We start from the raw sequence: 11,475 nt of genomic DNA, 5'->3' as shown, positions 1-11,475 counted from the left end.
ACTGATGCGAGGATCTTTGCGTTTCATGTGTGAAAGACATTGTTTTCAAAGCGAACAAGATCATAAATATCTAATGGGTAAGTACTGCATTAAAGGCGTTGGCGGCTCTCTCCGCGCCACAACGTAGCGTAAACATCCCATCTGACCTGGAAAGGCCACCATGTCAAAGATGTATCGATTAAGTGGGAGTGTAGAGATAAGGTCGTACGGAACGGTGGCATGCCTGATATATGTACGGTTACACCGTCTCTCAGTGCAAAGACTGCCTGGACATTTTGGGGAGTGAATTGTTTACTCTACCAGATACGCTTCGACCGTCTACGTGCAGTCGAAGGTACTTCTCGGTGCTGCAGTAGTCCGTTTGTCATGCACCGGCGTTGATCTCATTGTTGCACTTGACATCAAGTAGTTGACCAAGAGGATATGTTTGCCTTCCAGTAAGGCAGCGTATTAGTATTGGGCACGGACCACGAACATGCCTAGCGAATCAGCGTTCATTTGGCATAGCCGCCTTACCTCATTCGGAAATTGTCCCATGACTTTCTGGAAAGCATGAGAGACTTCTGGAAAGCGTGGCGTTGTTACAAGCGACATCTTGTGACCTCCAGCAATATCTGGCAAGATTTCGTAGGTTTGCTAGAAGGTGTTGGAACGTCAGGCGAAAGGTATAAAGCTGGCATGATGGCTCACCTTCACCATCCTCCATCAGACCAAGCAACAACAACTCATCTATGCAAAGCACTCGCATCAGCAACCGACTTCCACAAGTCTACCAAGTCATCAAGACCAACCCAACTCGCAACATGTCTCTCTTCCCACGCGGCATTGCCAACGACCTTGCGTCGTTCAGGCCAATGTTCCAGCTAATGGACGACTACGCCAACCACATGCTCACCACCGGCCGCAACGGTCCCGCAGGCTCAATGACAACCAGTCTCCGATCGTTTGCTCCTCGCTTCGACATCAAGGAGAACAAGGAGAACAACAGCTACGAGCTGCACGGCGAGCTTCCGGGCGTCCAGCAGAAGGACATCAACATCGAGTTCACCGACCCGCAGACCATCTCCATCAAAGGTCGCACCGAGTACGTTCGCGAAGAGGGTGAACGCCCGGCCGGCTTCATCACCGAGGGTGGTGAGCAGACCGAGCAGACCACTTCCAACGGCCACGAACCCCACAAGGCCACCGTCGAAGACGAAGCTGGCCCTAGCTCCGAAGCGAAGAATGACACCACCGAAGTCGCCAAGCAGGCTGAGCAGCAAGTCCAGCAGCAACAACCTCAACAGCCGAAGAACCGTTACTGGCTGAGCGAGCGCAGCGTCGGCACCTTCTCGCGCCAGTTCAGCTTCCCGGATCGCGTCGATGCCGATAATGTCAAGGCCTCGCTCAAGGATGGCATCCTCAGCATTGTCGTTCCGAAGGCGACTGCACCAACTACCAAGCGCATTCAGATCCAGTAAGCGCTTCGCTATGCATCCAGATCAAGAAGGGTCAACCAGAATGTTCGACATGCAACAATCAGACTGCATTGAGCGGTAATGGGTTTCCTCTCGAGCGAGGAGTTTTGGCTGTATCATAGGGTGATGATCGGCGATGAGCAACGGCTGAGCGAGTTGTACAGTAGCTGAAATAATCAATAATGTTGATCGCTTTACCTGAGCTTCCGTATCAACCTTTCCACCTTTTCTCATTATGTATTTTATGGATGCGTTCTCGACATAAGTGGCACTGACTGAATCATGCCTATACGCCGTACCTCCGCGAAGAACGCATGAGAAGACCCACAACAGATGTGGACTGCTCGTTTATCCCCGACCATACGTCCCTCCCTCCACCACAGTAACGTTGACGTCGATGTTGCTGTTGGAGGTAACGGGGCGGAAAGTCAAGCGCTTCCTCGGTTGACGAAGCAATGACTGCTTGGCAAAAAGAAGCTTACTCCATACCCATGCACGCTGCCACGCTTCACGACTTCCGTCACCATCCGCCGCGTCGGTATCGTTACAATTTATTATATCGAGTGTTTCCGTACCATCATTTGTGGTGTCGCTAGCGTATCGCGATCGCGATAATGGAGCGACAAGAATACCCGCGCATGCTGGTAAGCACAGCGAAAGCTATGACCGTACCATACATCGGGAGCTCACCCTTGCATGTAGCCGCAACTGCAGCCCGGGCAAGCGGTGGATGTCCTGAACGATCGCGTACGGCAGATTGATAGACTTAATGTATCACTGGCGGATTGGCTTCAGGTGAGCATATCGACCATGGCGCAACTCGCAATATCAGCAGCTGAGAGCGCGAGTAGGAGCGGAGACGTCTTGAGGAGCAGTATTCGGCAGGCCTGAGGAGACTTGCCCAACGACATATCAATGATGTTGACCTTGGGTATGAACATATAGTTATCGACCATGGTGCACCAAGCTAACCTCCAGCAGCATTTTCTCCGTGCCATGGGCCACTCTTACCGGCGCAGCGGATACCATGTCCGACTCGCACTCTGCGCTGGCCGCGAAGATCGAGATGGATGTAGAACAGCCTTTGCGCAACTTTGCCTCGTCAAACCGAGAAATGCAAGCCATGTCGACAATGCAGGGTAACTTGGGCGCGATGGCAAAAGAAGTAGATAAGGCTCGACAGAAGGCTGAGAAAGTACAGCACAAGGGCGACAGAGCAGAGGCGGGAAGAGTAGCAAACGCCTCGTCTGATGTGGAGAATGCGCAGACGCAGTGGGAATCCCAGGCGCCCTACGTCTTCGAGAACTTGCAAGCGCTGGACGAGGCACGACTTAACCACCTGAGAGACGCGATGACGCAGTTTCAAACGCACGAGGTAGATCTGGTGCAGAAGAGTCAGAGTACGGCAGAGCACTGCTTGAACGTTCTCTTGAGCCTGCAAACTGAGGATGAGATCAAGACTTTCGCGCTGAAAGCGGTGTCTGGACGCCCAAGAGCTGATCGATCGCAAAGGGCGAGCATAGCCCAGGCGCCGCCGTCGCGGGCTGGCACGTCCTCGACTAATTTGACTCCAACCATTTCGCAGCCGGATGACGACAGCTTACGGTCCGGTTCGGTGCAAGAGGAGAAGAAGAAGAGTCGTTTCGGCGGTCTTAAGCGTCTTGGTACCATTACTGGTGGTAAGAAGCGCGAGAGCAAGATGGTGCCCTCCAATCTGGCTCCGACGGCGGAATCCCCGGAGCGCAAACCTAAATCGTCACCTTTCAACCCGCTTGGAGGAAGGTTTGGGAGGAATAGGGACAATGCCAACCTTGAGCCGACAGTGGACGCCGCCTCTTCGCGTGAGCGCCCCTTCTCGCCACAGCGGATTGGTAGCGAGGCACTCGACGTACCCAGAGTGGCCGCTGAGCCGGTAAGCCCGTCGCCGCTCGACAGGGTGCGTGAAGCGCCGCAGACTAATGGTACCGCTGCCACGTTTGGTGGCGCACCTCAATTGGCGATTCCGAATGGTAGCCATCAAGTCGACCTTGCGGATCTTGAGCCTCCGAAACCGAGCCAGCCACAGCCACAACCGATCCCGGAAATGGCAGGGGATTCGGAGGGCTATTCGTTACCACCGCAGACTCTTGACCCCATTTCGCAAGCGCAGGCGGAAGCTGCCGCGGCCGGCGGCGAACAAGCAACGCCGACATATAATGTGAACATCCGCAGTACCCCGATCGAGGACGAAGGCCATGACTCCGCGGCCGCTTTGGCTGTTGTAGCCAATAAGCTGGTGAGTGATGTGGCATAGAATGGTCTGACTGAAGATGGGCACTTAGCTAATATCTACTAGCAAGCACCACCGCCCGTCCTTAGCAAGACCGGCACAGTGCGTGGTCGCAGGAATCGCCCCGTTAGTAGCTTCGGCGATGCCTTGCAAGAAACGCCAGTTGCCGAGTCCTCGGAAGCAGCATCCGAGCAGTCACGAGATATCGCATTCCCCTCCCCGCAGGCTCCTGCGGTGCAATCGCCCGGAGTAGCCTCATCCTCTCAACTCCTCGGATCCATGCCCGGTGGCTCCGCCGCAGCAGGCACGTTCTCCCCCTTCGCATTAGGCATGGGCGGCCAGCAACCCTTCCGCCCCGTCTCCGCCATCGTGGAGCAGCACACCGGCGACACCGGCTCCATCCGCTCCGGCAAATCCCTCACAAGCACCGGCAGCCAGAGCACACGCCACCCGGAACTGCACCACCCGGGCCTCAACTCCTCCATCGTTGAAACGGTAAACGCCCGCTTCGAGAATGGCAAACTCCTCACTTCCTCCCTCATCGGCGAAATCGCACTGGCCTACAACCCGGCCGACTTCACCTCCCCCTTCGGCTCGGAAACGATCCGACTGGAGAATTTCTCGAGTCTGGAGAAAGTCGCGCCGAATCCGGCTTTCATCACCCCGGCTTCAGGCAGGGAGGGCGAGTACGCCGTCAATCTTTCTGGGATCGCGAAGACGCAGGTGGCGTTTAAATATCAAATCCGAGCTGATGATGCAGGCGCCAATGCACCTTTGCTCGTCACGCCGGCGTTCAAAATCGAGCCGAACCAGACTTCGGTTATCATCAGTTACTCGCTTAATCCGGGCTTTAACCTGCATAGCAGAGAGACCTTGACGCTGTCGAATGTGATGCTGGCGCTTACGCTTGAGGGGGCGAAGGCGACGACTTGTTTGTCCAAGCCTGTGGGCGTGTTCTCTCGCGAGAGGAACTCCATCGTTTTCCAGCTTGGCGAGGTCACGCTCAGACCTGGCGCTGCACCGGAGAAATTACTTGCTCGATTCGCGACGGAGTCGGAAGCAAAGGGCGGCAGCGTCGAGGCGAGGTGGGAGATTGCTGGGGAGAATGCGATGGGACTGGGCAGCGGGCTTGCGGTAAGCTTGCAGAGCCAAGCCGGCGGCGGCGGCGGGGCGGGCGATGGTGCGGATCCGTTCGCAGACGATGAGGCAAGTGGTGGGTTGTATCAGGTGTGGAAGGGCGTGCCCGGGGTGAGGAAGCTTACGAGTGGCGCTTACCTTGCGAAGTACGTTGGCGAGCAGGTGTAGTGGGACGGGCATGTGTGTACATAAGTGTGATACCCACTTTGATTGTTGAAGTGAGCTAGATTGTACAGCTTGTCATCACAAACCTACCTGTATCCTCTCAGCTTCCTCAGCCTCCCGGGACAGCCATCGAATGACGTTGTCAGTAAGTCTCCCATGCTTTTACCTCAGTGACGCCCCTTCCATTCCTTTCCACCTCCGAAGCCACCCCGTTGACCATGGTGGTTGCCTACAGTAATACAGTCTGATGCCGAAATATTTGGAACCCGCGCGAAACCCTTGCCCAGCTCAGGTCTTCAAGTCATAAGCTGCACATGCGTGTCGAAGATCTCATTCCTCCACCCATCCGCCTGGAAATCATCCACCCTCTCCGCCGCCCGATCCGCCTCCTCATGCCACACCTTGACAATACTCCCCGGCGCATACACGCCCGTAAACACATTCTTCTGCACGTGTCCGCCCCTCTCCGGCGCGTCGACACCAACCCGCGTGTACAGATCCGGATCCTCTTCCGGCTGCAGCCGCGCGGCGACGGCGCGGAAGAACGTCATGAGATCATCGGGATTGCTGATGCGTGTTGCGCGCAGCCGCTCGCGAGCGAAGAGGAGCTCACGGTTGGCGGCGTGGAAGAAGTCGGCTAGGGCGGTGGCGAGTTGTTTTTCCATTGTTTTGCGTAGGATGGGCCGTAAGAGTGGTTTGAGCAGGAAGCCGAGCCAGGTGAATTTGCTCTTGCGGGTGGCGTAGTTAAGTTTGTGGATGTGGACTCGGACGGCCTTCAGTGTGAGGATTTGTTCAATGCGTTCTTTGCAGACTTCGACGTCAACGTGGATGTCGATGCCCTTGTCATCGAGGGCGAAGGAGGCGATGCCTTCGTCTGCAAGGCGGAAGAAGCCGGAGTGGGCGCGCAGCCAGAAGCCGATTTCGTCTGCTCGGGCGGAGAGGCCGTCGAGCTTGATAGTGACGAGAGAAGTTGTGGAGGTGGCGGTGCGGAACTTGGCTTTGCGAAGCTCGAAGTCGTTGTACGTTTCAACTTTGAGGCGATACGGGAGGAAGGAGCTTTGGTTCACGGTATGTCCGGGCTCGATGATGAGGTTCTCGAGCAGTACATCGACGTCGGGCGTGCTGACTTCCAGACGTGGAATCGGGACGTACTGGATGGCTGAGATGAGTAGCGGCACGAACACGTTGACGGCGTCGGTCAAGAGCTCTGGGTTTGTGGCTTGACTGACGGGTGATAGTATGGAGGCAAGGCGGTATGTGGTGGTGAGCAGCTTGTGGATGTCTGGATCCTCGACCACGGTGCGCCATGTGACTTCGATCTGGCGCAGAAGTGCTTGGACATCCTCGTTCAGCTTGCTATCTTTGCTGCTCTCCCGGCTTTTGGCTCGCAGTTCTTCAAACTTCTGCGGTGCGTTGTCGAAGAAGGAAGGATCCGTCAGGAGCTTCTGCAGCGAGTCGCCGATGTCTTGCACGGTGCTCTCGAGCTCTGGGTTCTTCTCACGATGGCTCATGACTTGCTTGAAAGCCTGCTCGCACTTGTCCCACTCCTGCTTGTCACCGAACGAGGTGATCAGAATCCAGGCGTTCTTGAGCGCCCGGTCAGTCTCCGGATTCTGCTGTGTAGCCTCCGATGCTGCCTGCTCGACTTGCTCAGCCGCGCGAGAATAGATGACTGCATAGTGCTTGATGAGCTGCGACAGAGTTGAGACGGAGCTGTTGTAATCAGGCCTCTGCCTCAGGCTGGACACGGCTTGCTTTAGACGATTGAGTAGCGTCTTGCCTTCGTCGCCTTGCAGTTTCTCCTCAGCACTCTCTACGGTCGTTTTGGCCACCTGCGCTGAGCCATTGACGACAGCCTTGCCGACCTCAGCGACGTCGTTCTCGAGCTCCTGCCCATCAGGAGCATGTCCGTCGCCGTTGGCAGATTGCTTGAGTAAACGTTGTTGCTCTTCTTGCGACGGTTCGAGCTTCTTGCCCGTCTCTTCCGCAACACTTGACAATTTGAACGCCGAGTCCCTGAAGATCTCTCTGCCGACGACATTCAAGTCACCCAAGAAGTTCCTGAAGTCGCCGTTCGTGAGCAGCAGTGAGCCAACGGTCTTCAAGCTTTGATAGGCTGCGGCAGTGTCCGCCCTCGCCCGGCTTTTCCGTGCTCGCTCTGTGATGTGCTCGACGTCGACGGAAATCCTGCTCTTGCTGAGGTACCATATCAGGTCTTGAATTTGGTCACGGTCGTTCTTGTGCTGCATGAGATCCATGAATTGCTGCAGCCATTGCCGCGTGTACTTGACCAGTCTTCTGCCGCTGTCTGACAGCTCCGGATTATCCGAGTTGAGCAGGTTGCTGGCGAGCACGGTGCGGAGATTGATGATGATCTGTTCCGTGCTTGGCATGTAGCCTTTCGTCAATGCCCGCACCATCTGGTACGAGTGCAGTTTCTGATGCAGCTGGCGCTGCATCTCCGTGTCGTCGGCATATTGTGGCAGCAGTGGCTCTCGCTCGGATGTGAGCTTCTTCTTGCGAAGGCCGAAGCAGGACGTGAGTGTCTCCATCGTCACTTGCGCTACGTTGGTGACTTGCTGAAAGGTGTGGCCGTCTTCAGCGTGCAACGTATTTGCAGAGGAACAGACGGGCTAGAAACAAGGCAGCAGCTTGTGTGTCACGGTGACGCGGGTGACGTTCGGGCCAAGAAGTCGACCAAAACGGTAGGCACGCAGAAGCTGGATGTGAGTGAAGGCCAGGTGGTGTTTCGAACGTGCAAACACTGAGAAGCAGACCAATGTGGGATGGATGCTAACAGAGACTGGACTCACGCTGTCTTCATCGTTGCAGACCTCGAGCAGAATGCAACCAAGCGCGGCAAGCTCTCTCCGCAATGACGATCGTGTGGCTGCCATGTGATGAGCCAATCGCAGATCTGCTGCGGGAACGCCTGAGGCAGGAAGCGGCTGGCGATGAAGAAGGCATTGCGGGAATGCTTCCTTCATGTTTGGTGGTAGGACTTGTTGTTTCGTTCAAGTGCTTGTCTGGCGGACATCAGCATTGGCGGGCATTACTCCGTGTAGAAGCTTTCGGTGCTCGCTCCTTGACCGCAGACCGACCAGCGTCGAAGGCTTTCCCCCACCACCACGGCGTCGAATCGCCGAGACCCGTTCCTGGCGGACATCAACCCGCAGCCATCCCGCTCTCAGTTTAGGCACGTCGGGGAAGTTCTCGGAAGGCTGTCTGCAGGGTCTGTCGAGTCCCAAAAAAAGTTGAGCTGCTCAAAAAGTCCGACTCGAGGAACAGCTTCCTCATCACACCGCTCAGGACAGTGCGGTGAGATTGCCGTGCATTGAAGTCGTGTTTACTACGAGGAGACAGGATTCGAGTACTTCTCCGCGAGCGGGTCTCCTCACCTCCTCACCCCACGTATACATCTCCAATGGTGCTGACAAGCTGAACTGTGGCCCTCCGCTGAACATAACATCCCGGCCGGCCATCCATCTCGTTGACCGTTGCCCTTCCCCGAGCCGTATCAGGTTCCCGTTGGTGGCTACCGCTCCAGGTCATCTTGTGATCTCAGCTCAGCTCATTGCTATTTGCATAGTGTATTCTGGCAAAGCAATCATATACATCCATATCTCCCCCTGACTCAACCCCTCTTCTGTCCTGCTCCCTATGCAATTGGTATCCCCACAACACAGTATAGCTACCGCAACGATAAGAACGTTACGAGTACCTCGACTGCCTTGTTGGAGAAGAACCTACGCTACACATCACCAACCCACATCAAACGAACAACTACTAGCCTGGTCGGCACCCTCTCCAGCAACACCTTGCAGCATGTCGCACACCCGCAACATCTCCACCGCCTCGAACAAGGGCAACCGTGCCCCGATGGCCAATCTGCATACTGCGGCCCACAACCACCGCATTCGTCATCCCACGAACTTGCCAGCTCCCACCGACTACGACACCTCCTTGACCCTCGAGGCCCGCAAGTTCCTGAAGACGTACGGTCTCACTCCGCCGGGTGTAGATACCTTCGAGAAGCAGAGCGAGAGATGTTTGGCCATCCTGAACAGCAGGAAGACGCCCATTGAGAAGTACCAGTACTTGAGCGTGCTGAGGAACACCAATGTGCATTTGTTCTACAGGTTGTTGGCGGAGAATGTCAAGGTATGAGTGGAGGCCGCACAACATGAGTTGAGATATGAGGTGATGTTCGGGCTAACGAGGGCGATCTTGTAGGAGCTCACTCCACTCATCTACACCCCGACCGTCGGCGAGGCCTGCCAGCGCTGGTCGGAGCTGTACACCCAGCCTGAAGGCATGTACCTTTCCTTCGAGGACCGCGGCAACCTCCACAGCGTCATCCAGAACTGGCCGCACGATGTCGAGATCACTGTCGTCACCGACGGATCGCGTATTCTCGGACTCGGTGACCTTGGCATCAACGGCATGGGTATTCCAGTTGGCAAGCTCAGCTTGTACACTGCCTGTGCCGGTATCCACCCGTTGAAGACGCTCCCGCTGTGCTTGGATCTCGGTACGAGCAATGAGTCGTTCAGGAACGATCCGCTCTACCTTGGCAGCAGGCGCGAGAAGGTGACTGCCGAAGAGGAGAAGGACTTCTTGGACGAGATGATGGCTGCTTTGACTGAGCGGTGGCCAGGGTGAGCTTACCCGTACGTACGTGCTTTGGTGTTTGCTAACCCTAAAGCTTAGAATCGTGATCCAATACGAAGACTTCAAAAACCCCTTCCCCTCCCTCGAGCGCTACCAGGAGACCTACACCATGTTCAACGACGACATCCAAGGCACCGGCGCCGTCATCCTCGGCGGCTTCATCAACGCCGTCAAGCAATCCGGCGTCGCACCCGCGGACCAACGTGCCGTCTTCCTCGGTGCCGGCTCAGCCGGTGTCGGTGTCGCCAAGCAACTGACCGAGTTCTTCATGAAGGAAGGTCTCTCCGAAGACGACGCGAAACGCCGTTTCTGGCTCGTCGATAGCCAGGGTCTTGTCACGAACGATCGCCCGGGCAAGCTGGCGGATCACAAGATCTACTTCTCCCGTGACGATAACAAGGGTAAGCAATACAAGACGCTTGAGGAGATCGTCGAGTACGTCAAGCCGACGATCTTGATGGGATTGTCCACTATCGGTGGCGCTTTCACTCCCAAGATCTTGTCGCGCATGGCGGAGATGAATGACCGGCCGGTTATTTTCCCATTGTCTAACCCGAGCAGTAAGTCGGAATGTACGTTCGAGGAGGCGATCAAGTACACGAATGGAAAGTGTCTGTTCGCTTCGGGCTCGCCGTTCCCGACGCTCAACTTTGGGGGCAAGGACTTGGTTCCGGGCCAGGGAAACAACATGTGAGCCTCCGTAACGTACCTATTGACCACTGGACATTGTTGCTAACGATAAGATAGGTATGTGTTCCCTGGTATCGGCTTAGGCGCCATCCTATCCAAGGCGGTAAGCGTCACGCAGAACATGATCTACTCCTCCGCCGAAGCGCTCGCCACCTCCATGCTCCCCACCGAACTGCAAGACCACTGGCTGTACCCCGACATCCGCCGCATCCGCGAAGTCTCCGTCATCGTCACCCGCGGCGTCATCCGCGCTGCCCAACGCGATGGCGTCGACCGTGAGTTGGCACTCCGAAACATCAGCGACGAGGAACTCGAGGAGTACATTCGACAGAGGATGTACGATCCGTTCACTGAGCATGAGAAGGTGGAGCGGGAGTTGGTGGATTTGGCGGAGAAAGTTATGACGAATTCTCCTATGAGTCCCAAGGTTAAGCCCGCGGATGCGCTGGGAGGGGCTATGACGAACGGGAATGGGACGGGGCAGAGGAGGAGTACGGTTACTTCGCGTCCGGGTACTTCTGGCGGCAGGAAGTGAGTGTGATGATAGTAGGGTTGGGGTGTTGATTGCGGGACTGCAAGGTGTAGGCGTGAACAGGATGAGCGCTGGCTCCGGGGCGAACACGAAGAGGGTTTCACGTGTCAGATCGCACTGTCGTTCTGGAACACTTTTGAGAAAGAACAGGCTTTCGAGTTGCGAGTGAAGCCAGGCGAATGATGTCGCCACCATTCATCTCGAGCGTTCACAGTACATGGGGCGTGATAACCCATAGGGTAGCATTCATGGTGGATGCTATTAAGATTCAGCACCGAACATAAGACTTTGATGGCCTCTACATGTGCACACAACGCTTCCATCGAGGCTCACCACAACACTATTCGCCTGTGCAATATGCCATGTTCGTGACGTTCTGGTGGTGTTATTAGGCTGAGGAATCTCGGGCCTGAAGCTTCATTAGTTATGGGTGTAACCAGGTTCTCGTGGCTTCCCGGGGCGCCGCTGCCGAGCCGCCGCATTTTGACTCCACGCCGGCGCGATACGAGCGCAATCACACCCACTCCGCGAGCGCTCTTAGACTGCAGGGCATC

General features: G+C 56.0%; 4 protein-coding genes across 4 annotated transcripts; 3 read left to right on the top strand and 1 right to left on the bottom strand.

The window, feature by feature from the left end:
- Window positions 1-219: 219 nt before the first annotated feature.
- BAUCODRAFT_122900 (uncharacterized protein) lies at window positions 220-1,460 on the top strand (the record flags this gene model as incomplete). The annotated part of the gene is made up of 2 exons (XM_007678867.1): window positions 220-245; window positions 752-1,460. 2 exons carry the CDS (start codon window positions 220-222, stop codon window positions 1,458-1,460), a joined length of 735 nt encoding a protein of 244 aa, XP_007677057.1.
- Window positions 1,461-2,071: 611 nt separating this feature from the next.
- BAUCODRAFT_148488 (uncharacterized protein) lies at window positions 2,072-5,031 on the top strand (the record flags this gene model as incomplete). Its single annotated transcript, XM_007678866.1, has 5 exons — window positions 2,072-2,101; window positions 2,160-2,252; window positions 2,309-2,388; window positions 2,439-3,732; window positions 3,793-5,031. The coding sequence occupies 5 exons, from the start codon at window positions 2,072-2,074 to the stop codon at window positions 5,029-5,031; spliced, it is 2,736 nt and encodes a 911-aa protein (XP_007677056.1).
- A 147-nt stretch (window positions 5,032-5,178) lies between these two features.
- BAUCODRAFT_495023 (uncharacterized protein) lies at window positions 5,179-7,742 on the bottom strand. Its single transcript, XM_007678865.1, has one exon. The coding sequence runs from the start codon at window positions 7,578-7,580 to the stop codon at window positions 5,325-5,327; it is 2,256 nt and encodes a 751-aa protein (XP_007677055.1). The 5' UTR covers window positions 7,581-7,742; the 3' UTR covers window positions 5,179-5,324.
- Window positions 7,743-8,907: 1,165 nt separating this feature from the next.
- On the top strand, window positions 8,908-10,924 carry BAUCODRAFT_71830 (uncharacterized protein; the record flags this gene model as incomplete). Its single annotated transcript, XM_007678814.1, has 4 exons — window positions 8,908-9,189; window positions 9,262-9,686; window positions 9,739-10,389; window positions 10,447-10,924. 4 exons carry the CDS (start codon window positions 8,908-8,910, stop codon window positions 10,922-10,924), a joined length of 1,836 nt encoding a protein of 611 aa, XP_007677004.1.
- Between the last annotated feature and the right edge of the window lie 551 nt (window positions 10,925-11,475).

The sequence above is a fragment of the Baudoinia panamericana genome (assembly GCF_000338955.1).
Source record: "Baudoinia panamericana UAMH 10762 unplaced genomic scaffold BAUCOscaffold_7, whole genome shotgun sequence".
In the NCBI taxonomy this organism is placed as follows: Eukaryota; Fungi; Ascomycota; class Dothideomycetes; order Mycosphaerellales; family Teratosphaeriaceae; genus Baudoinia; species Baudoinia panamericana.
This window is presented reverse-complemented; position numbering and strand designations above follow the sequence as displayed.